The 26,992-nt window shown below is 36.8% G+C and overlaps 1 protein-coding gene across 1 annotated transcript in view; it reads right to left on the bottom strand.

The window, feature by feature from the left end:
* Window positions 1-26,992, bottom strand: part of LOC129370868 (thrombospondin type-1 domain-containing protein 7A) — a 166,398-nt gene that overhangs the window by 65,781 nt on the left and 73,625 nt on the right. Inside the window, exons 4-7 of the mRNA XM_055047094.1 lie at window positions 26,195-26,379; window positions 9,933-10,088; window positions 9,233-9,436; window positions 2,867-3,061 (exon numbers count right to left, since the gene is read on the bottom strand). Coding sequence (XP_054903069.1) covers window positions 2,867-3,061; window positions 9,233-9,436; window positions 9,933-10,088; window positions 26,195-26,379 — 740 coding nt within the window. The remainder of the gene's footprint in view (window positions 1-2,866; window positions 3,062-9,232; window positions 9,437-9,932; window positions 10,089-26,194; window positions 26,380-26,992) is intronic.

Here is a 26,992-nt window from a genome sequence, read left to right as displayed (position 1 = left end):
TTTACTTGAGTAAATGTTTTTATTGAAGTATTTCTACTCTTACTTGAGTAAAGTTTCTGGATTTTCGGCCCACTGAAGACACCTGCAGTTTCTGTTCAAGTTTCACAAGATTTTTACTTTGACTTGAGTAAAAATATGTTGAAATAGACTCACTCTTACTTGAATATATTTTCTGGATACTCCACCACCTAAAGCTCAACAACAATACAGCTAATAAAACATAAATGGCTCCATAAATCCAACTTTTAATTGCATTATTTTAGAATGCACAACCTTTCCACGCGGTTTTAAAATCTCCAAACTTGTTTCTGATGGTTTTCTCTCCGTTTTCGGTGAGGCAGCAGTCAGTCACAGACTGGGACCAGTGCTTCAGACACTCAAAGCTTTCAGTACAGATTGGGAGGTATCGCAGGGCGGAGAGTCCTCCTCAGCAGAGGTTCATTGCCGGAGTTGTCAGGCAGCCAGCTTCGAACAGAACGGCGGCGTTCACACGCTGGAGCCAAACGACTACAATGAGATCTCTGCAGCTTCCTTCCTGCTGACGGTGCCAGAAAAGCTGAGCGGACAGAGCGATAACATGAACATGGCATGTGAAAATGAGCCCAAAGCAGCAGCTGTAGGTGGGACATTAAATTACAGTTGAAGCAGCTCTCAGGGAATATTGAACTCTGTGGCTTCGCTAAAGAAAGGTGAGAAGACAAACCTTTCAGCAGGACAGGGAATAAAGTCCAGAAACAGGATTGTTTTTCCATTATACTCGTATGGCACTGATGTCACAGCCATTTTTATTTCAAGATCCAAAATCAAGATTTCCAGTTGTGGTAGAATGTACTGATAAAACCCAACAACAAACCTCTGAAATTTTAGTACTTCTCAAAGTTAGATGATGCTGAACTTCGTTTCACATTGATGTAATTTGGCAGGAAACAAATACAGAAAACTACGGAAGAAGATTACTGCCACTGAAAAACAAATAAACAAACAAAAACTCTGGCTTTAATCTCATGTGATCAAAAGTCAAAATTCTGAGAAATTTAAGAATTTTCACTATTTTTTCTCAGAATTCTAAATTTTTTACTCAAAATTTTGAACTTTTTTCCTCAGAATTTTCAATTTTGATTTTCTGGTAAATTCAGAGAAAAAATAGCAATTTTGAAACAAAGATTTAAATTTTAGGAATTTTTTTGTGGTTCTAATCCTCTTTAGTTAAAAGCTAAACAGATGTGATATTATAGAACCAAACATCCCGGAAAAACAGAAGTGGAGCCTCCTGCACAACAAGAATCCAGGAAGTGGTTTATGGATGGTAAGTCAACCACATAACATTAGTCTTTTCCAGCAGCCATTGTACACCACATACAGAGGTAAAACCAGCTGACAAAACGTGCTGGAGTTCAGCTTGCGTTGTTATGTAACTGACAATGCATAACACTGATTTTTAACAGCAGCTCATTTTCCAGACACCAAAAAACAAAAAGTTATTGCCAAAAAAACGTCCGGATGTTTATTAATTAATTAACTTATTTATTTAGTTATTTATTTTTTGAGCAGTTGGTCTGGTTTTAGACGCAGTAGAAACCCAAATGGAAGTACAAATGAGCAAAATCTGGCTTTTGCATCTTTTTTAAGTTTCTTGATGATCAATCACTCAAACAAGTTTTTTATCTCATATTTGTTTATTTAGGCACGACTAGTCAAAATGTTGCTCTTTCTTATTGCATTTCTTTGTCGCAAATGGCAAACGTTTCCAAGAATAATTACTTTTTGCGACTCACTCACAAATGGCTTCTTTACATGAGTCTTGAGCATCATTCATCCTGATGGGTGTCAAACAGTGAGAAGCACTTAGGGCTTTCCAAAGTCCCTCCATAATCACCACAGAATGGCAGTTATGCTAATTAGGTCATTAATTTGCTTATTAATGCACTAATTAACACAGAGTCCCGTGCAAACATGGGTGGCTGCATATTAATATGATCCCTGCGTCTTATGCTTTGAGTGGTTCCTGCAGTTCCAACAAGTTTCTCCTTTATTAATATGCAACAGACAAGCTGCAAAATCAGCCAGGGATCTCGAAATCTAATCAGATAATCTACTATGCAGATAGAAAAGGACTCTTTCAGTTATTGTCCTTAAGTATGTGTATTTGCACAGACTAGAGACAGTTATTTAATGAAGTCATCGTCCCTCTAAAAGCTACATCTAGTCTAATAATAAGAGTCAAATATTACCGTAAAGTTCTGGGAACTGGGGCACCTGTGACAGACCTTGATAAAAAACAGATTTTAAATGTTATTATGGTAGGTTGGAACCGAATAAACTAATACTACAGCAGCAGAACAACAGTCAGGCTATTTCACACAAGACCAACAAGGCCTGACTGAATTAGGCAGCAACAAGCTGAATTAATTCAAAATCAATTATAAGTTCCCCCTAGAGGGGCCTAAAAGGACAACATGTCTTCTGAGCTCCAAACAAGCCAACTATTTTATGCAAACACATAGCTAGAGGTTTAAAATAGCTACCAGGGATCTTTAATTAGAACCGTTACCCTCCATCACTGTGATCCACGCCACAACCATCGCAGTGACTGAGCAGAACGCAGAACGAGAGAAAACAAAAAGGAGAACACACACAGGTTCAAACTCCAAAGCACGAGAAAAGATCCGACGGCGAGATAAAAGTGAGCGTCAGGCGAGGAGACAGACCAACAGGAATAATCATCAGGACAGATAAGCAGACTGTGAGATAAAGACAAACGCACAAGCAGACAAGTGTGAAATCAGACGCTCTGCGGCTGACAGCAGAGGACGACTTGAAAAGGCGACGTCTGGATGTTTTCTTCCAACTCTCACAGCGGACTCACCTTCCCCGGCGTTGTACGCCAGAATGGAGCGGGTCCTCATTTGCTTGCCCTCCACGGTTTTGCTGGAGCACGTCTGGGAGCAGGTGGACCACGGCGTCCAGTCGCTGAGCACGCAGTCTCTGGCGCAGGGCACCTCACAGGAAACAGGCTCCAAAACGGCCGAGGAGGAGCACAGGCTTCTGTCCACGAGCTCCCCTGGACAAAACCAGACACCAGAACGGGTCAGAATCAATCATTTTACAACCGTAATCACAACTTACAACAAAATTTTAGGTTTACATAAACTCTGCTTTCTCTTGAGAGCGGCGTTGGCTTATTAACTCGTTTCCTAGGACCAGGCTAGGACAGGTTTATGTGCCACATTAAACACGTTAAATGTTACACTTTTTGCACAGGATCATTCTTAGATTATTAAATTTTAGTCTGAGAATGAGCTGTTTAAGGGCTTCCTGTCACTTTAAATCCAAATAAGCTTCTGATGAACCTCCATGTTTACACTTGCAACATAAACCAGCAATTGGTTTCTGAACAAAGCCGTCGTCTTTTCCAGCAGCCGTTGTACAGCGGATACAAAATCAGCTGACCAACCATGCTGGAGCTCCGTTTGGGCTGCTAGGTAACGGGCCGGGCTCGGCCGGTGTTGCTTGGTAACGGGGCAGCGTCTGCAGAAGGTGACTTAATCTGGAGCTTTTTAAAACGGCTAATTTTAACCAACTAACAAAAAACAGTTGAGTGAGTTTTTTTAGGGCTGTTTTTATCAGCAGTGGAAATGAAAATGGAAATGAAAATGCGCAAAACGTGAATTTTGCACAATATTTGAGAAGAAGAAAAGAAATCTTTTTGAACCGTTCAGCAAATATCTCCCCCCGAGTTCAGGGACTCTTGTTCTGGAAATAAGGATATTAACTCTGTTACCTGTCAACTGTATTTTGGTTGTTTTCCCATTTTTCTGTGCTGAAAACTAAATGCTTATAGAGGATGTTTGTTTTTGGGGTTATTTGGGAATACACCTGTAAAACAGAAACCGGAGAACACCATTTATTGTCAACATATGAAGTTATTTGGAGTAAAAACATGGAATTAAAATGCAAAGTGCTTCCACTGAAATCAGCTCCCATCTGTGAGTCCGACCATAGAACCATTTGAGTTTACCTAACATGAAAGAAATGGATGAAAAACTAATTTGAGCTTGAATTAAAAACAGGTGGTTTACCTTTTAATTTCCTGTTGTGGGCGATTTATTTCTCAATAGACTCTACAACTTACAAGCTGCCATCTGGCTTTTCAGGTAAGAAATATCAACGGCTACATTCAGGAGATAAGGGAACGCAAATTAATTGTCGCAGCATTACCCTAAATCTGTGTAAATGCTTGGTAATTATGACAATTTGGCTCCTTAATTTCTCTGCATTAATGATGTGGAGTGTAAAGAGTAATTAAAACCCCAATTTCTCTTGAAAGCGAGGAGTCGCCATTTGAGTTTTACAGCAAAGTAATAAAAAAAATAAGAGAATTAGTGTCAAACAGCAGTTTGGGTCACTTTTCAGCAAACTATGTCTATAAAACTGAGGAAAATTAGTCCACAACTTGCTCTCTGATGTTGCTAAATCTAACAAAATCGGTTTCAAACAGCAGCAAATATATGTGTTTTTGCTGCTTTTGCTTAGAAGACACTAATGAAAGTGTAACAGTTGGTCCTTTAGCCAACCACGTTATCCAAACAAACACTTTGCTGCAGAAAAATAGCAAAATTTATTTTGTAAATGTGAGCTTTGGGTCGGATGACCTCTGCCCTTTGAAAATATACAGACGTTTGGTTGGGTTGAGAGAGAAACTGAAATATCAAATCAATTTACACAGACACCAAGGTAGCAGGCTGAGAATGCAGATACTCCCGTTTTCGCTTTGATCCGACATTTTTCTCATTTATTTCAATTTACAGTGAACATATGAATACAATGCACAACTACTCAGCAGTTCAGAAATCTCCAATTTGACTATTTGAGATAGATAATCATTAAACAGATGTTAAGAAGACTTACAATATATTATTTACCAAACATTTCCTGCAGAATCTACAATAAATTTAATCTCTTGAATGTATACGGTTGCATCTGATATGCAGGATTTGGGTTAATCTGATTCTTTTCTGTATGAATCAGAGAAAAAAAAGAAAGAAATACATAAGAGCGGATTTGTAAAGAGGAGGATAATCTATGAGATTACAGAGATGTATTGAAATACAGTTATTGAGTGGATCAGAGTTAAAATAATGAAAAATCTTACATAACTCTGTTTTTCTCGTTGTATTATTGGTACTTTTGAAAATAAAGTTTATAGGCCATAGATTTGGTCATTGTTTGCTGTTTTTATTTGACTGCTAAGTTTTCTTATTCTGAGAGTTTGAGTGTTTCAGGTGAGGATATTAAAAACAGAAAATATTACTGGATAATTCATGGAAATAATGTTTAATGAAAGATTTGAGAATATAATTTAATGTCTGGAAAAGCAGACTCAACACACTGCAAAGTATTTTTGATGCAGTTTCTAAATATCTTTATGTCTGAACTTTTATGTTTGTCTCAAGTTTAGTAGGTTGATTCATGACAGACACATTCAGGTTCACTGTATTTATTCTAACAAAAGGTTAAATCAAGTCTAGCAGCAGATCTTACATAGGAACAATAAATGTCAGGGAGAAAGCGACTTTTAGACTAAACAAAATAAATTCAAAGGACAAATGCATGTTGACAAACTTCACGTTTATAACTTTACTAAAGTTAAACCCTGTACTCCTGAAATGAGACAACATTGGCTTACATGCAACTTTTCAGCAGGTTATTGGAGCTACTGATGAAAAAGTACTTTGGCAAATTGCGACATAACCACTAAGTTTAAATGCAATAAAGTGTAAACGCATCAAACTGTTTTGTAGGACAGCTGCTGTTATTTCATTGTTAAAATTATTTTGAATTCAGATCTGTGCAGCGGGACACTTGACTTGATTAAATGTTTAAAACAAGTAAAAATTAGAGAAAAGACATAAGAGGGCGATCAGAGTTCATCCCAGCGCCGCAGATCGTGCGTTTTACGAACTGGAGTGGCGCTTGCACCCAGAAACGCCGCCCGCTGCAAGAGGGGAAAGAAAACGCTCCCGCTGAGATCAGGACTTTATTTTTCTTTTGGGGGATTTTGAATTTTTTCATTTTGGTTTGGGATTTTGGATTAAAACGGAGAAATACTTCCAGGACTTTTTTTTGTTTATTTGAGGAAACAAAACAAAACAACAAAACTCCTTTGCAGACATTATTCTCTTTTTGGACATTTAATTATTTAGGTTTTTTTTTGCTGACATAAACTGAGTGATTTAAATCTAACCTATAATTATTTTTGAGGGATTTTTGGTTACTGATCTGTTTGTCAGAATAACTATTATTATTTCTTTGTTTTGTGATTTTTTAAAAATTAATCATTGTTGCTAAAAATTTAATTTTGAGTGGTTGGATATTTATTTTCTTATCAAATTAAATGGTGTAACATATTTCACCTGATTCCTGTGACAGATCCTCCTTCAGTACATTTATTATGAATCTGCTTTCAATCAAGCTGAATTTTCACTGACAAAATGAAAAAAAGTCTTTTAGTGAAATGATCCGACAGTGGAACCAATATGTTTTAATCAGTATTAAGGCATTAATTACTTGTCAGTTAGTTTTGTTTTATTTCAAGTGCATTAAGATATTTAATAGAAATGAGGCTGAAATTACTTGGTAAGATTTTCTGTTTTTGCAGAAACATGATGGATATTTCTAGGCTGGCTGAAGCTGTTTCTACTTTCATCCACTTATAAAGGATTTTTGTCTCTCTTTAGCGTACATACAGTATTTCATTATGAACTCTCAATAGAATATTAATTGTGGTGGACCTTTAGCTCCAAGAAATCTCCATGAAAATGGGGGCACTTCACATGAAAGGCGCAAATTCACATAGGATTCTCGTGTTTCATTGCTATTGTTCATGTTTTATTGATGAGCTCCTAGTAACCACTGTAAGTGGATTATATTAACCCACATATCTGAGTGAGTTGCTTGATGCTCTGCCATAAATCAAGTGGTTAAACGAAATGTATACCCTTAAAAAAAAACATACAAAGCTTTCCATGACTGAATTGAGCTTCTAAACCAAAAGCCTCACTGCAGCTGACTTTACATTGAGATGTCAGTTTGACTGAGACGCAGTGAACCCATCATGACTGAAACGGAAAAGCATGAAAATAAGAAACGACAAGGGACCTGCGTATTTCTCAGGCTCCGACAAAGACGCATGAATGAACAGAACCTCCCACAATGAGGGGAGAAACCTCAATGCTCTGCATGCAGAGAAGAAAATGCTCCCCGACTAAGTGGCCAAGCAGTCAGCTTTGGGAATATCAATAGCCAGTTTCAATAACATTTGTATCGACCTTCGCCTGCTGTCTGGGGCCTGGCTGGGTGGCCTTTTCTGGGGGGGTTTATGACTGGTACACACTCAGGGGAAAAACAAAAAACAACAACAAAAACACAACATGCAGCCGCAACGTCGCAGTGAAAAATCGCTGAGGCAAAAAGCAGATCGAAAATCCGAAGAGGACAAATCAATTCCCATCAGATGTGAAGATCAATCAGCAGAAGTCACAGAGAGAGAAGAAAAAAAAACAAGTTTCGACAGGTAAAAACTTACAGAAAACCAACATTTTATACATAAAATGACACAAAAATCCTATTGAAGATCAAACTTTGTGCGTTTGAGTTAATTTGTTGCACAATTTTCTCAAATAGAGGCAGGAAAATGAGCATACTTTCTTGTGCTTCTGTTATTTGTTTTCCATGTATCCCTGCAGCCCCTTCAATCTCACACAAGAGTTAAACTCACAGCAGCCAAAACATATTTGATGCTTTACGCCGTGAGCTGCTGAAAATGCGTCTAGTTTCTCATCAGCATCGATACGGCAGGTGAACTGAAACATAACCATCAAGCTAAGAGCCTGAAGCAAACGTTCATCACTCTGACCTCCAAATAACACATTAAAACTAATGAAACCGCTCATTAAAACACAACCTTCTGAATGCTGGGTGAACTGTGTGACCTGTCTGGAACTTCCAAGAAAGTGCAATAGTTCATTTGATTATTTAATATTCAACGGTTGTTGCACAATTCGTTCATATTTTCCAATGCACAAGTCAGGAAACGATTAATTGGATTTATCTGATTAATTGTGATTAATCGATTATTTAAATAATCGTCAACTAATTCAGTAATTGATTAATTGTTAATTAGAGTATACAGACTCAAAAGCATGTAATTTGCTGAAAGCACAACATATTCAGAGGCGTTTTGAAAATAACGCCAATTTTGGAAAAAAAAAAAATTTAATTTTTCAATAAAAAATGTTTTTATTTTTTGGTTGTATCAAAATCAGTGAAATGGAAACACTTCTTTTTCGCATCATAAGAGTCACATGATCAACAACCAGGTATTGCCACTGGCGCAAACGCCAAAGAAGACAACAGGAAGTAGATGGAGGATGATGGCGCTGCATGTTTAATGATTTAAACTTATTCATGTGTTTCCTATTTAATGGAAACACTGCAACTGTTAAACTGTTTTATTTTTTTGTTTTTACATGAGCAAAATTTCAACATTTTGCGCATATTTATGACGGAAATGCAGCTTATGCTATGGCTCAGCGAATTACATTACCATTAAATATCAGGTGTAATAAAGAAAAGCTGTAATAACATAAAGCAGCAAAGAGTGGAAGTTACTCCAAGTCCCAGAGTTTCTGAGCACTAATCTGATATTCTGAGAGGGAGGTTTAATTGTGCGTGCAGAGAGGAAACTGTAATGAGACAGACAGCAGGGAGACGGGTGGCAAGGCTGAATCAAGCAAGCGTTAAAGCAGGAGAGGTTTAAAAAGAAGGCAGACGGAGGAAGGATGAGGAGTCGCGTGATGGAAATCTCCTCGCGTACGTCAATGTCCACCAAAAGCCAGAGGGTCAGCAGATAGGTGACCTTGAGAAATATGGTGTTTTTCTTGCAAAGCCTGGCCTGTGTGTCATTTTTTCTAATTTGACAAATGGAGATGGATAAAAAAAAAAAAAAAAAATCTCCGCAGTGCAGGGATGAGCAAATTAGAGCTTGTTTGCTTGATGATGTCAATCATGAAATGCCGTCTCCGAGGACGGATGTGCTTAATTTGAAAAAATGACTCACAGTTTCGAAAACACACAGCATAATAAAGCATCATCGCCATCTGCGCAGCATCTCATCACTCTGCGAAAATCCCATCGTCCGATCGGACAATGAGATCAAATTGCCTCCGCTCACCGTTGCTGTTGATGCATTGAACTTGAGGCAGCTGAGATCCGGGGCCGCACTGCTTCCCGTCATCAGGAACACACCTGTCCAGGCTGACCAGCTGCCACTTGTAGCAGCTGGGGTCATCGCATGGCATGGCCTCCACCAGGTGAGGGCAGCTTCCTGGGCCCCCGGTTGGTTCGTTGGTGATCTGTCGTTTCCTCAGTTTGAAGCCTGCGGGTGAAGAAGACGTCAAAATACATCCTTCCATTGGTTTGAACACGGTCTACCAAGGGAGAAATGCTTATTATTTGACAAGCTACTCAATTCTAGGTGGTAAAGATTAATAATGCAAATATAACCATAAGTGATCAAATCTATAAGATATGTAAATAAATCTCATTTTAATATAGAAATAAAGTGTTTGTTGTGTCTGAATGTGCTGCTTTGTGCTTATTTGTGGTTATTTTCTTTAGTTCAGTTTTTAAAATGCCAGAATTTGCACAATGTTTTGTCTGTTTGATGACATCATCTTAAAATATGAAATCCAGCTGTTTTGTGCAGCTGAATGGTTGCCATGGAGATTAAAGTATTTTTTTCAAACATGCATAAAAGAATGAAAGCAACACTCCAGCTAAGTTTGATGAGGGAAAAACATAATAACACAATATAAAACTAATGAAAAAGTCCACTGTGCGCGACGCTGACCCTTTAAAGTTGCTCTTTTTACCTTTCTTTCCGGTCTGATCGTTGCAGTTCTCAAAGACGCAGGGGCCCCAGGCCCCCCACGGCGACACCTCGCAGTCGATGGGGCAGGGGATCTGGCAGAGCTGGGATCTGTTTGGGATCGGACCCGTGCACAGCTGGTTCTCCACCGGGCGGGAGGCTGTGCAGGTCAGCAAAAAGAAAGCATGAAAAACAAACAAACCTGATTGGATCAGGAAACAAGGTTGCAACAATAATTATTTCCTCATTATTGGCATAAAAAAAATCCCACAGGGAGAAGCTGAAAACTGCATCAGAAGGGAAAAAACATGCCTGCGAGGTAGATACTATTATCTCTCTGTTTGGTTTCTCCCCTCCCTGTTAGCATGTCAGAATGATAAATTAGCAATGATTATCTTTTGCAGCAACGCGATAGCAACTAGAAACATGGTGGAGCGCTGCTTTCAGACTCTCAGTGGAGATGCAGAGAGGATATAGTGCAAAGCTAAGGTGCAGCAGAACACAGACGCTGTCTTGGCTCATGTTTATTCTATTAGGTGTAATTTGGCTTCTTTTTCCCTCATGGTGCCATGTTGAATTTAGAAACTCCTTCACTTGATGCATCTGGCAAATGGATGGCGCTTTGAAATATCACCGCCACGTTCCTATGAAAGCAGATGCTACCTGCATGTGCAGCATCAAACAGAGACACAACAAATGATGTGTTCGTAAAAGACACTTATGTTTGCATATTTTACCAGTTTTTTCAAAGAATTCCTCCAAATATTCAACATTGAAGCTTCTGGTCACCGTTTGAGGTTTTATTTAGAAACTCATCCAAACCAAAGCTGCAGTTTAAATTTGTTCACTTTTGTCACAAAGAGCTTGTCTGTGCAATTTTAATTACGCCGACACTGCAAAAAGCACAAAGTCTAACCAAGTATTTTTAATCTGGTTTGTGGTGCAAATATCTTAGGACTCTTATAAGTTACTTTTCAGAAAGATGTTGGAGCTTCTATAGGTAAATAATCCATCTTCTTACTGTTTTATGTTTTGCTATAAGAGAAATAATCTGCCAGTGGAACTACTATTTTAAAATTAATCTTAAAGGAATTATTTACCTGCAACAAGCTCCTGTTGTCTTGCTGAGAACGAAGTTAGTTGTGTCTCATTTCAGCTTGAAAAGGTTTTGTGTTTTTGCAGTGTGACTTAAATTATGGAGAACCCAACACAGTTCTTCATGTCTTATCTTAATTTCAACCTCATATTGTTGGTGTCTTTGTTTAGGATTAAAGGGATGACATGTTTCCTGTCAGTCTGTGGTTTAATACCAGCTTGCTAATCTCTTAGCTGTGCAGCTAATTTGCATAGCTAGCACACATAGTTCAGTTCTAGAGAATATCAGTTTTCTCTAAGAGGTTTTCACATTTTGCAAATGTAATTAAGCTGAAAGAAACTCTAAACGCTCATGTTACTAATCTAATAAAACAATTGGGACAAGCAGAACAATGAGATCGGGGCAGTAAAGCCCCGATCTCAATAAAGTCTGGTATCAAATGAAATGAACACTTTTCAAGAGATAAATGAAACAAAAAGGGTATCAATTAAACAATTTATACATTTTTTTCAAATTTATTTCAATTTTAAAAAATCAGCATGTCAATAGATAAAATAGAAGAAAATTCTCTATTAGTATGAAACCAAATAAACATATTTTTGCTTTTTTTCACATTATTATGAGAAGGCCTGTTTGCCGTCATCCTAATTTATTACCAGATTTAAATCTAATTCTGTTTTGAGTTGAGAATCATTTTGAGCTCAACTGTAAACACATATAGTGCAAAAACAGCTGTTTTATACAAATGGTACCATTTTTCCACATCTAAATGTATATATATTTTTTTTCATTTTCAACACTAAATGTTCTAATTACTCTATAAACAAGAGAAAATTATCAATTTAGAAACATTATTAGGAATGCACACATAAGGAATTGAGGTCATTTGTCATATTTTTTAAAGTTATCAAATAAAATCTTATTTAATAACTTAAAGATCATTTTAGGTGCAAATCCAGGTGATTTTTGTTCCTGTCCAGTTCAGTCTGAAGACCCACCTGGACGATCTGCATCCTTAAATAAAACGTCTAAAAACTATTTTACAAAAATAAAACAACCCTGAACTTTAATTTTTTAATATAAAATTATAAACGTCACTCTGAAACATCAAAGGGCCAAATTTCAAACGTAAAAGCAGATTGGAAGTATAATCAGATTCATCCATCTGTTTTAAACTTTAAAAGTAAACAGTATCTTTGTGGTTGTATAAATAATAATTGGTTTTCTCAACCAATCATTCCTTATCTGAACAGTTGATGAGTTTCTTCCATATTTTCCTCTGCTTTACCTCAAATTATGTTCTTTTCCAGCCCGCTAGTTTTCTCAAAATACTTTTAATCCCAAGGCTTCAGAAGGAGGAGTTTACAAAATTATATCTATAGCAAAATGTCCTGATGCCGAATCCCACAAACACGATCTTTGATCTCCCGTTAAGAAAGAAAATATGAGGTTGTTTGGTGCAGGAGTGTCAAGCAAACCTGACATTTAAGCAGCGATTTGAGGGAGATGGGATTAAAGGCTCTTTAACGATGTTTTTTTTATCAGATAACCTCCATCTTAAAACCCACAAGTTTATCTGATGCTGCAGAAGCAGAACTTGGCCTCATGTTGCCTGGAAACAAAACATTGTGATTTTAGAAAAATAAAAAAAAACATTTAATACTTTTAGAAGATTTCCACTGGTCAAACAAGCACACCACAAATATGGAATAATATAGATTAGAATAGATTACGCTGAAGTGTGACATTTGCCAGATTACACAAACATAAAAAGTTAAACGTATTTTTATCTTCAGATCGCAGAACACTGGAAATAAGACAAAAGTAATTTACAAATAACTTTTCAGAAAGATATTGGAGCTTGTTTTAAGTCAACAAGACCTTAATATTGATGACAGATTATTTCACTGTTGACATAGGAAATAATCTGCCAGTGGAACCAGTATTTTTTTGGAATCATTTGCTTAAAACACGCTCCAATATTTTTCTGAGAAATTTTCTTTTATTTCATGTTTAAATGCAAGACGAACTGGACCAAAAACACTTGGTGAGGTTTTGTGGTTTTCTGGGCAAAGGGTCGACAGTCTGCGGAAATAATGCCCCGCTCCTGCCGCACTTTTCTAAAATACAGGAGCTTCTGCTGTTTGTTAAATCAGAAAATGACTAAGCTGTCCAAATTATTTTATAAGACACTTTAATAAACATCCTGTCATTTTCTGTGAAATAATCACAGCAGCTTTGAAATAAGTGCCTGTAATCAAGTCGTGACATCTCAGGTCCTCATCAGCACCTGCTACTGTGAAAACACGTGTTTTATTTTAATTACAAACCTCAGAGGAAAACAAAACAGCCTGAATTGACACCATCTGTTCTGTAAACTAGAACATTAAAAGGGAATCCAACTCACATTAAATCCCATGTCTAAAGGCGTCAGACGCTGCATGAATGTGCAAAAAAAAGGTTTAAATATCTTTATTTATGGAGCCCCTTGGAGACATGGGGGAAACTTTTCTTTTGCCTTCCCTTGCAATAAATAAGCAAACACACCCTGTTTATTTTGTATATCATCACAAATACCAATTTAAAATGGCAAATACCTTTAAAGAGGCAAGTTTCTACATTCTTAACTCTTTGGTGCTAAAACCCAATTGAGAGTCAATCTATTACTGCATGTTCATGTTTGTTTGTGAAACTATTATTCAGATTACCAACAGTAAAAAGACCCAATCAAAACTGTCAGACGGCCTTATTATTATTATTACCCTGTGAATATCAGTCAAAAATAGTGCAAGTAGTCTGGATGTATTTTTTATCTGGTTTTTGTAAAGCCCATGTTTTGCTTTTGCATTTTGCACATATGTCTGTGGTGCATTTTTATTCTTCAGAAACAGAAATAAAACTTGAAATATCTCACAAATGAGACACTAACATAGATGGATGAACCTTACAAACCCTTATATTTAACGTGACTACACAGAGACCTGCTGGTTTAATCTAATAATCTCACTGTTTTAACATTAGTTAGATAAACAGTGGACTACGACTGTTTATCACATCATGATAAACCAAACATTAGTGAATCAATGAGATGCGAGAATCAATAAATGATGAGAGAAAATGGCCCCAAACGTCAGATATTAACTCGCTCGCAATTTTGTTCCTGGTGAAAAGCTGAATTCATATTTAACATGCAAAGAACAAATAAAATTATTTCTTAGTTTGCTCACAATTAGAGGGGCTGTGAGTTGTAAATGATTTTAATAGTCTAACTGTAAATAGTTTTAATTGTTAGAATAATGTATGTTTAGTTGCGCTTTGAAGGCAACATCCTCATTAGAGAAGCTGCTGACGCAACGGGACGTTTTCTGATGGTCCCTCTATAACAGAAAAAACTGACCAGTACATTATTGTGAGGGAACGCAAAAGAAAAAAAATCCCCCATTCCTCTAAGGGGCACCGTACGCTCCCTATTTAGATAGTTGTATAGTAAAAGCATCTCCAGCTGTTTCAACAAGACATCTAAGAGCTTAAAGTCAGACTTAGGAGTCGAATCATGGTTCCCTGAAAATGTCTAATTCCCAGTAAGAACCATGCTGAAAGTCAAATACTAACTTTGTTGATCCTCTGTTAATCCCTGCATTACTGGGGAATCACCCACTTCAATCTTTACAATGATGAATATTAAGCAGAAGACCAACATAATACTCGTGTTGAAGTGAAGAAATGAAACATCCCTGTTCTCCGCTTGTCTGTAAGTCCATTTGTAGTTCGCTCTCCTGTGAGATAAACCTGACAGCACTGCACAGGAATCCCTCCTGCATCTGTGGCTTGCAGTCTGCAGAGGTAGCAAACGGCTCACCAACTCTTAGCATCTATATTCTGTTTGTGTGCGAACAAAGCTTTTCCTGCTTCCAGTCCCCCTGCTGCTCCAACTCCTCCGTTTTAAACACAGTCAAGAACTTTGTTGTAACTAAATTCAGCGCTCAGGTTGAGTGAAAAACTCCATTGTGAGGTTGTAACTCTCCTGAAATTAAAATGTTTCAAATACTTAAAAGTTATTGGAAAATGAAAAGAATAGCAGCTACACTGAGCGCTTCTGAAGCCCTGCATAAATCAATAGTTTTGTTTGTTTGCGAAACAATGCTGTGTTCAAACAGCGGAAAGAAAAGGCATCAAATAGGAAGAAGTCGCGATAAAAGGTTTGAACACAAGAAGACAAGCGAAGTGGAGAATATCGGAGAGATTTCAAGGACAGAGAGGAAGCAAGGGAAAGAGAACAGTAAAAAAGGAAACGCTTCGAAGAGGAGTGGATGAAAACAGAAAAGGATTAAATTCGGTAACAAATTATCCGACTTTTAGTGGCAAGAAAAAAGAAAAACAAAAAAGTAAAGATTTTATTACCGTCAATGTGAGAAAATAAAAAAGAGAAACTCTTAGTTGGTTGTTTCTCCCACCCAATCTATAGTTTCCTTGTTAATGTATCAAAGCCATTAAACCGACTTGGCGAGACATTTTAATCAATCCAGAGCTGTTTTACTCCAACCTGTGCAGGTATTTTGTCTCACCTGATTAAATTTTACACAGTTGTGTAATAAAATCTGCTGGCACAAGATCTAAGAAGTAATAAAACATGAAGTAATTTCTTCTTAAAGTGAAGTTTGTGTCATAGGGGCTATCCTGCTGCAGTTAGCATGGGATTAGCATTAGCATTTTCTCAATAAGTAAAACTTCAGCTTCGCTACTTTGGAAATTCTTTTGAATCAAGATCAATTTTTCATCCAATTAATCCAATTAATCCCTCGTTCGCTTCATTGTTTCTTAGATGGGAGAGATGATTAAGAGGAAAAGTGGGAAGCAAAATGCAGCAAATATGTAGGAGAGTTAGAGGCAGTGGGGGATCCGTGGAGAGGAAAGAGGAGGCCAAGAGGAAATTCAAGGAGAAAAGGAGGAAAAATCTGCAGCCAAGAGAGAAGAAAGGATAAAAAGGAGACGATCGAAGCAGGAAACCGGGTCTGGGAGTGACGATGACGGGTCAGGCTTCATATTCAGCAGGGCTAAAATCACCTACCTGTAATCTGGAAGGTGATGGAGAGGAGAGGGGGGACACTAGGCTTCTGCTGTCTTTGGGTCTGACCCGCTGTAATTACAGGGGAAATAGCTCTATTAGCTACGCACACAGCAGGGAGACGGAGACTCTGTCAGACATGCATGCAGAGAGGGGAAGAGACAGGCAGAGCCCAGGCAGAGCCCAGGCAGAGCGACCTCAACGTGTTTACTATTAAACACAGATCGAATGTTCTCTTTAGAGGAAGGTAATTGCTGTTTGGAGCTCATTTGTTTTCACGCTGACACATCAGACCTCAGGTCATGGATTTAAAATAATCAGATCCTTTTTTTTTTCACGTAAGGAGAGAAGAGGAGACAAGGACCTGCGAAAAACATAAACCGACGTGACCAGCAGAAACAAAACCCACAAAAGACTGGAAATAATTAGCTTCTTAGGGTGAATTCACATTGGTTCTGTTTGGTCCATTTTAATCAGATTCTAGTTCGTTTAGGAGATTTTATCAAAAAAATAAATTATTTGTTTCATGTGACCTTTCATGAGGCAAATTTACTTTAGTAATCCTAATTTGTGCACTTTTAAAGTGCATGGAAATGCAGCTACTCAGAGAACCAGAACCAGAAGTCCAGCTTCCTGCCTTTTTATCACTTTATCCCTGAAAAGCAGCGAGATTTCAACGTGACTGTTGTGTTCAAAAAGCGATATTTACAGCCCGTTTTTAAGCAGCTGCTGTAGGTAGCCGGATGCATCCAGCAGCATATGGTAAACGTCAACAAGCTGCAGAGAAATGCATGTTGCGCCGCCTGTGTGAACAGAGTCGTTTCATTGCTTGGACACAGAAGAGAAGCAATATGTTGTTTTTTTTCCCCTGTCAGAAGTGATGTGTGTGTTCGTTAGCTTACAGTTTGCAGGTCAATACGCAGAGACGATCTGTTTTCCATAAAAAAGGTATTTTGGTACATTTTTTTACGCTATGCCTGCGTGCGTTGGTGTGCAGACTTTCCAGAAGTCGACTGAATAAATTTCCCAGGCATCGGGTTTTACTCAAATCTTATTTTTATACATAAAATTAACATCAAAAGGAGGCATATTTAAACCAGACTCAGTCTATAGTGAGTGCAACTCATCAAGTTACAGCCTTACAATGTTAAGTATGCATTTTTATAGAAATCGTTTTTCCTTTAGAGTTGTACTCATGAATAAACTGAGACCAAATTTCGTTTATTGCCAGCGTTTCTGTGTTTACATTTAATTTTACGTGAACTTTGTAGAAAAGAAGTCAGTAGTGGTCGTTCTCATTCTTCAGGAAGAAAAGGTTTTGTTTTGCATATTATGTCATTACAGGACAGAATAAATATTATTCACTTTTAACAGCACAAAATCCATTCTTATACTTGCATACTGCGCACTGCAAAACCACCAAATCTTACCAAGCATTTTTAGTTTTTTAGTGCAAATATCTTGGTAAAGCTGAAATGAGACCAATTTAAAGGTAAATTATTAGCAAGATATAGGCTCTTGTTTCAAGTAAATAATGCCCCGATATTGGTGAAAAACTCCTCGTTATTTCACTTATAACATGGAGAAATTGTGCTACGTAAATGTATCAACCAATATAACAAGTATCTTTTTCAACAACACAAAGAAATTATTTATTTAAAAAGCACCTATGTCTTGCTGAAAAGGTACTTGTGAGGTAGTTCTGACTTATTTCATGTGTAATGAGATATTTGCACTAGAAACTAAAATCAAGATGCTCAACAACTTCTCTTGTATCCTCAGAGAAAAGTCTAGATGCAATTTGTAAAGATTAATAGTAAATGCTTGATACAATGCAATATCAAGTATTTACTGGATGCTCATTTTATTGAATTATAATTAACAGATTTTTTGCAGTTATCTAATTATACTCAAACAGAAACATTTGTCCCTTATGTTTTCAGATTTTATCTGTAAAGTTTCTAGTTGTGTGGCGCCTCCTTGTCGTAAAGAACCAGAAGCAGATGTGGATTTTGTGCCGGCCTCCTGCGGTTTCATCCCTGAAACGCTGCCAGGTCTGATGCGGCTGCAACATCCACAGAGCAACAGAAACGCCCGTCTTCTGACGCAGACGCCGCAGGTAAGCTGGCTGCCAACATGCAGCAGAAACGTCGAGCCGCTTCACTCACCTAACGTGCATTTATGACCTACGGTGGATTTACAGAAACCGTTCGACTTTGTCCTGAAAGCTCCAACGTGTTTGTAATCATCCTAATTAATTGCACATTTTCTTTTATACTTGTTTTCAATTGAGCAGCAAAGACAGTGGAAATGTTTACTCAGAAGAAAAACAAGTTTGTCTTTATCCTGCTGCATTTTCAGACTCTTTATTTAGCACTAATTTAAATATTCTCACTCGTCTAATATCCTCACATGTTGCCCTGCAACTTCAAATGATTTTAAACTCTCTACTTTTCAGTCAAGAGGACAGTGATTTATAAAAGAATAAATAATTTGGTTGCATTAATATCTATCATTCAGAAATTGTCTGATCAGTTTGTAGTAGATAAATTAATTTGTCGCGTTTTTATGCTTTTCGTGTGGATGTCGTCGTCGTCTTACAGTTTAAACCTGGAAAAAATGCTACAATTTAAGCTAATATGTAAACAGGTGATTCTAAAGAGTATATTTGAGATAAAATCTTGATTATTTAGAAAACCCCAGTTCAAACTACAATGCATGAAGACTTTCAATTTTACAAACACTATCAAGTCTCCATTTCCACTGATTAGCCTGGCAGAAATCTATCCATGAAAATATCCTGAGCCAGATGCTGGCTTTTCTGAATGGTTGAATGTTTGCAGCATTTTGTTTCAGTCGTCACCCAGATTAAAGATGACATTTTTTAGCTTGAAGCTACACAAAAAACCTGCTCCGTTTAGTTTGCAAACCACCTCTAAACGCTCAATGAACTACGATCATTGTTTTAAATTTCTGACATTCTAATAAGTAAAAATCAGTAAACATCAGCGGAAGTGATAAAAAGGATTAAGTGCAGCATCGGCTTTTGTTTTGAGTGTCAGCGTTTACGTTCTGATACAAATTAAGACATTTTTAACTGCCTGGGATTATGCCTCATTAAACCAGTTCATGCTAGAGAGAAACAAAGCAGCTGCTGCTATTATAAGAGCTGTTTATAAAGAACCAATTAAAAACCTGCTCTAGCAACAAAAAAAATAAAATAAAAAAACACACACACACACAAAAAAAAACACCCTCTGTTCCTGAACTGGTACAACTTTGTTGGGAAAACTAATTTAGGTTGCATCTCAACCTACAAGCCGTTGATCCACAGTCAGTGACATCAGTGCTAACAAATAAATATTGAATAATTATGTTAAGGCTGGACAAAATGGCTGAACAAACATATCACAAAATAAGCATTTCATATCAGTCAATATAGATAATAATTGATTCTTTTTTTTGTTTTAAATATCTGAAATACTTAAATGTAAATGTAATGTACAAAATCTAAAATGTATTGTGCATAAAGCTCTGAACAAAACACAATAAAAAAGGGCCAAGTCCAACAAGTTGCAATGAACTGGCATAACAAAAGAGCCAAAAACAAAACTATCTTGAGGCAGATTACATGTGAAAGCTGCAAACCGTGTCTTCAGTAAATGTTTTCCTCCATAAAAAGGCAAAAAAACCACATTTAAAAATGATGAAACTTCCTTTATGAACGTTTCTGATGCTGTGGGACGCTTGCTATTTTAAGGACTTTCCTAAACCCAGTCACAAATATTTTCAAAAGCAACAAAGGTAAATTAACGTAAAGTACATTGAAAAGCATCTGTGATGAGGGACGAGTTCATTTAAATCATGAAAATGCCAAGATGGTGTTTTGACCTTTTCTGTTTAACCCACAGTTTTTACTGCACTTCATTATTTTTCATTTCTAAGCAGTTATGAGACACAGTGGCGAAACATGAAACTGCTGCTGCTCAACAGGGTGTTGCTAGGTAACAAGTCATTCCGCAGGGTGTTGCTAGGTAACAAGTCATTCCGCAGGGTGTTGCTAGGTAACAAGTCATTCCGCAGGGTGTTGCTAGGTAACCAAAGAGTGAGCCAGTCGGTTGATTCCACCAATCTGAGCCCAAATCCCCCAGAATGCTGCGCGGTTCTGGATTGGAGTTCAGTGAAATTATTGAATATTCCATCATATGTATTAGCTATTGATATTGATTATATCACAATAGATATTGTTATTGATTTTTTGTCCAGCTCTAATCTATAGTTAAGCTAGTTTGCATCTTAATTTGTTCTAATTGTCCACTAAAAAAAATCTAACACAGAAAGATTAATATGAAATCGGTTTATTTAAAATTAGTTTCTTCTATTTTAGATAAATAGAAGAAACCTGAACTTGAACTTGACACGTCTATTTTGTTCAGTCAATTTCACCGACAACAACGTAACGAATTATGACGTCAATTTAAACTATTTAAAATTAATTTCCAAATTGCACAGATTGTTTATAGATGTTTGTCAATTTTGATTAAATAAATCTAACTCAAGTTAGTAATTTCTTAATATTGATGGAGAAATAGTTGGTCCATTGACAGATTATTCTTATAATAAGATATTTTTGTTATGGGATAAATAATCTGCCAGTGGATGTATTTTTTCATCAATATTAAGGAATTATGATTTAAAACAAGCTACTGTATCTTGCTGAAAAGTTACATTTTCAAGTGTGGTAAAATATTGTCACTAGAAATGAGACCAAAAATAGATTGTGTGTTTTGCAGTGCGAGGGGCTGCTAATAAAAAAGTCGTTTTGTCATAAAATAAAAATGACTTCCACCAGTCACAGTAAAAAAGAAAGCTTTCTTTATCCATCAGTTCCATCAAATCCACAGCTGAGGTCACTGCGCCTCATGGCTTCGGCCTCCGCCGGATGAAAAACCCGCCGCGTACGACTGATCTGAGGTCAGATCGAAGCTACTTCACCGTGAAGATTAGGGTTAAGATTCAGGAGGCGGTAAGCTGATTCAGAGTCCCAGCCCGGGGCGATCTTCCTCCCTTTTACATCGTGTCATTTATGTATGAGCGAGAGGAGAAGCGGCTGCTTTCCCTGGCTCTCCGACTCAGAGGTGTGCTGGGAGATTACCCCCGACGGCGGAGAAATCCTGTGCCAAGGAGATAAGAACTCGCTCCATGCTCATGTAAACTCACCAGCCTCAGACTTTAGGTGCAGCCAGTCGTTGCATCACCGCGTGATTCGCCGCAAAAGTATTTCACAGTTTCAAAAGGCTTCTTACATCACCGACACATGAGGGCTCGCATTAGCCTTGTGGTCAACAACGCGTGTCATCTTCCGGAGAAGAGAGAGGAAAAACAGTCTCATATAATGTTAAACATTATTTCGTTATTAGATACAAAATGTGTTTTGTCATCTTGTGCTGGTGGATTTCATCTGAGCTGCCAGGCTCATTATTCTTTAATTAGGACTCGCAAGTAAACGACTGCAAATCAATCTGACATCTGATAAACAAAGCAGACGAGATGCAAATGAACTTCCAGTTCTTCCTTTTTCTGAATCTGCTCTAGACGTCTTCTGAAACATTTAAAGAAGAATCAAAAGGAAAAGACGTGTAAAAAAATTTATCTGATATTATGGATTTAAATTTTGCTGATCCTAACTTAACCAGTAAAGTCATTAATTTAGTATCTTTCTGGTTGAAAGAACAGGGGGTTTATTTACTGAGAAAAATATATATTTTTTTAAGTTCAAATAGTAAAGGAAAAAAATTAAGTGCACCCCAGCTGCTTCGATTGTGTTTCTTCAAACATTTAAGATTTGAAGAAACCCTTTACATGTTTTCTTTTAATGTAGAGAACATTTAAGATTGACCTACTGTGCTTCCTTAAAGGGTGAGGATACATCTATGGCCTATTCAAAACATGTTCATTGCGCTTTGTTTTTGCACAAAATCCTTCTCAGATAATGAGTTTTCAGCTTTAGGCCACACCCTAAACTCAACATTTACACTCACAAATGAAAACAGCTGCAAATAAATGCACAACCGTACATCTCTGAAAAGCAAAAGTGGAGCCTCCTGCACAACCAGCATGAACGCAGCAAGTGGTTTCTGGATGGTAAATCAACAATAAAACGCTGTCTTTTCCAGCAGCCATTGCACAGCACCTACAGCAGTAAAACCAGCTGACTAAATGTGCTAAAGCTCCACTTTAGTCGCTATGTAGCAGCGCAGCATGACTCAACAGTAGGAAAGTTTTAGAAACAGCTAATTTTCCAGACACTTAAAAACTTTGACTTGTTACCAAAAAAAACCCACTGCTTTGTTTTTTTCAAGTGCTTGGTCTGTCCCTTAAAGCAGTTGAGACCAAAAAGGAAGAACAAAAATGTGCAAAAAATAAATTTAAGTCATCAAAGTTTGACTAAAAGATATGGCAAAAACAAAGAGCTGCATCTAGTTAGGAAAATATTCCTGTTAAAGCAACCAGCTTCTCCATATCCTATAGCTGAAATATGCAATATCAAGCACGGTGGTGGAGGGGTGAGGATGCGGGTCTCTTTGCATCAAACCAAAGAGCTGAGTTTATGCAAACTGAAGTAAAACTGGAAAAAAAGACAATTAGAAATTGCAATCGAGCTCTATGGCTGCTAAAGCTAATACTACAAGCTGCTGAGTCATAGGGTGTACTAAACTACTCACTAATATCCAAGGTAATGTTTTAGTCTTAGCCAAAAAACTAAATTTTTCCAAGTTTACTAATGTAACTGAATAAAGTTACTATCCAACTAAATAGACAAACTTTGTATTTATATAATAACTATGTTAGATTTTCTGAAAGATGAAAATTGCAAATAAATCATCTTCATCCAATTTGCAAAAGCGTTTATTCCCATGCAACTAAAACGTTCTCCTCCATGTTGAGTGAGACGAACATCTTCTGACACATGTTGCAAGCGGACGTCGCGCCTCTCTTCACGTGATCGGAGCGATCAGCCGCCGCAGGATTAACCTCAGCTAATGTCTTTTAAAACGCTCTTAAGAGGGCAGCTTTGACTCCAAGCTGGCTTGACAAGTGTCAGACATGGAGGCGTTTCAGGACGAGTCGCAGCCGGACACAAGCGGACCAGTCAAAGGACGTCAGCGGGTAAAGCTGGCAAACTGGCAGACACAGGAATTACTGAGAAAATGGCTTCAAATTTTATAATTCAGAAAGTTTTTGTGCTTCAGTTCAAGTTGCTAGTTTATTTTAGCAACAGTGATTCATTATGGATTCTGTCAGATATTTACAGAAGTCTAATAATATTCGATTAACTTAATCACGTAGTTCAAATTATTAAAAAGCCCCAAAAAATGTCAAACTTCTTCTAAATACTAAACAGTATATGGGATACTGGCTTAAAAATGTCTGGATTATTTAATTTTTTCTAATTTCTATTTTCACCATTTTATTCATTCATTGTCAGTTTCAAACTAAATATTTAATTAGCAAACTAAATGTTAAATTATTTTTTTTCTTGCTAACTAAATATTAACAAGCTAGATATTGCTTCAATCTAAATATTTAGTTTTTATTCCAAGCTAAATATTTATTTCAAAACTAAATATTTAGCTTATTTAGCATGCTAACTAAATATCTACATTTTTATTATATTTCTAGTTAAATATTTAACATAAACATTTAACTTATAATATTTAGCTTAAAATATTTAGCTAGAAAGGTAAATATTTAGCTTTTAAAACAAAAACTTAGTTTAAAACGGACTAAATATTCTTTTAGCAAACTATTCTATATTTGCTGTGCTAAATAGCATGTTATTTAGCTCCAAAGTCAAGCAAGATAAATATGTAAAAAATGTAAGTCATCCCATTAAAACAGGACTGAACATATTTATATATTTTAGTTTGTCTTGATAAGAAAAATTTTTCTATTTTCAATTAATTAGAATTTCAGTCTTTTTAACTGAAGTTTTAATGGGAAAAAACTTGTTTTAGATGCACTTTTATAGAAAAAAATATTAAATATTTGTTCTAATTTATAAGTTTAATTTAGAAACATGGCCTCTCATATAATGAATATTTTTAATGTTTGTTGAAGCTTTTTTCTGTTGGTGTTTTGAGCCATTTGTAAAGCATCACATCTTTTCTGTTAGCTCAGATGTCCTATTCAAATTCTGAATATGAACACTGCAGGGCACAAGGTGCCAAACCATGTGAGATATATCCTATAACATATTCTGCACAGGAACGCTGCTGCTGTCGGGGCCCAAAATTTACTGCCGCTTTTAGAATAATAATGGAAATCTAAGGCCATTTTTTCAGACTGATTCCACCTGAATTTCAATGAATCTAGAAGAAAAATCCTCACTAAAGAATAAGAAAGCGGATGTGCCCTTAATATTTAAAAGTGTTTTAATGCCATGCTGCAGCTAGTATTGAAGACGAAATGTAATTCATGCAAAAAGAGGCAGGATTCTATACAGAGCTGCAAAAACATAAATAACAAATAAAAATGGTAAATGTAGAGTTTTCATGTTTCCTCCTGGTCACGGTGAGCAAATAAATTATTTTTATAGCGCAATAAGCATTCACACAAAATGATACAGCAAATATATGGAGCGTCTCTTTTCCTTTTGTGACTATATTTATGGTTTTTAACTATAAATATAGACACAAGAGGAAACTAAGACAACAAACAGGAAGCATTTTGGGAGTAATATCCTCCAAAAAGAGGATTTTATAAACCAGGACTAAGAAATAGATTAAAAGAGGGCAAAAAGAGGCTACGCCAATCTGTGTCCTTCCTGTAGTTGATTAGTCTAAAATGTGAAAGAAATATTTTATATAGCCGCAAACCATCAGATTGTTCTGATTTAGACGCAGTTTGGTCCAACGACAAACTTTTGTCCAATTTCCAAGCTTAATATATCACAGTTTAGCTAGCGAGCTAATTACCGCAGGCTGGGCTGTTTTGTTAACTTTCAGTTCAATAAAATTCAACATCTGAGAGGCAGATGCAATTTGAATTTAAGCTAGCGCTTTAGCATGCTATCATGTTTTAGCGTTAGCGTAACTACTGTTTGTGATTAGGTGACCACTGGTTTTGACCATTAGCAGTTCTGGCTTAAAATGAAAATACCATTACAATTGAATTTGTGGTAGTAAAAGGTGGGGAAATAAACTGGGATTATTTCCCCAGCAGAGACCAGCTTGTCAGATTAGAGAGCTGTTAGAGTAGCTGCTGGCCTGCTTGCTCTCATCATGGCAGCCAAAATGATGCCTTCAGGCTTTTTGCCTCAGGCTGTTTGATGAGCATCTTTATTTTCTCCATGGAGTCGATACAGAAGATTAATTGAGACAACCTTCACAATATGGGCCTTAATCATACATTCTGCACTCTGAATTTTATATATCTCAAAGCTAATTTAAACAGCTCTCAGTTTTCACTGTGCTTGTAAAAACAACAGCCTGGATGCTTGGTGCATTGTGTATTGTGCATTCAGGCTGCAGAGCGTAATTTGTCCCTGAGATCATTTAATAAAAAGGCAGCTATAAAATTTATTTAACTTTCTTAATCAGCATTTGTCGAGACACTGAAAAAACTTAACGCTGGATTTAGAGATGCACTGAATTAGGACAGGAATTAAGCCTTTGCATATTTGCTTAATATGCAGAAGTGGTTACAACAGTAAATTGTTATGTTTGTTTTTGTTTGACTGCAATTAAACTTTAGCTTTATTCGAATGCTTGACAGGTTCTGACTGTTGTGGGAAAGTAAGTTTATTTTACCATAACCAAATAAGTTGTTTGTTTTTACTCTGTTTTTGTGTTTTATCATTTAAAACATCAGAAACTAAACATAACTGATTACATTGTCAAAACACTGCGTCGCTTTTTCTTTTATATATGAGGCCGACAATTAAGATTTGGAGCAGCTAAAACCGATGCTAGCCATTGTCAGGGAACAGTTTTTTGCCCTCCAGCAGGGAAATGGGGACAGGATGTTGCACGTGTGACATCACACCGCAAGATGTCGACGCCAAATAAACTGCCTGGATGGATTGAAATGGTCTCAGCTTTACCTTTGTCTTTTTCTTTGAGGTTGTTCAGGAATTTCAGAAGCTCTGCGTTCGCCTGGACACAATAAACTTCCCTCGTCTGCAGGCCTCCGCCGCAGAGCCCGGTCATGTTGGCGCGCCGTCGGTCTTGTTGGCTCAGCAGCACGTCGACCCGACAGTCGCTCCACTCCGTGGTTCTCCATGTGTAACTACAAGGATGACATGAAACAGCAGGACAGGAGAGTGGGTGCAACAAAGTGTCAAAATATGCACATTTTAAATCCTGCTGACATAAACTTATGTAAATAATATATGTCACACGGTTTCAGACAAGAAAATAACAGATGCTCAAATGAAGTGTGACAATTTCTTTCACTCAAAATCCATTTTATTTAACTTTTTGTCACTTGGGCCAAAAACTACAAAATTTCTAATCAGATTCTGATTCTTGCTCAACAACTAAAGTGACGACAATTTAATCTACACATTTGTGACACATTTTGTAAGATTGGGTGTGTAAATTATTGTATCCCCAAACATTGAGAATCCAATACACAACACAAAAATTACATGTTTGCCTAAAAATAAATAAAAATAAAGGCTTTTATGCATATTTTAGGGGGGAAAAATTTATCTATAAAAACAGAAGTTTCGTCACATTTTGGATCAAATTTGATATATTTAGGAATATTTAATAAAAAGCAGCTTTTTGTGAAGTAATAAAGTAGACATGTTCCTGTTTACTATAAACCAGAGAAAATGCAGGAAACATTAATATTTTCCATTATAAGAACATTTTAATTTGTTTGTGATAACTTTGTG

The sequence above is a fragment of the Poeciliopsis prolifica genome, unplaced genomic scaffold, assembly GCF_027474105.1.
Source record: "Poeciliopsis prolifica strain line A6 unplaced genomic scaffold, Auburn_PproV2 SCAFFOLD025, whole genome shotgun sequence".
Lineage (NCBI taxonomy): Eukaryota > Metazoa > Chordata > Actinopteri > Cyprinodontiformes > Poeciliidae > Poeciliopsis > Poeciliopsis prolifica.
Note: the sequence above shows the minus strand (reverse complement) of the source record. Positions and strands in the feature narration are given on the sequence as shown.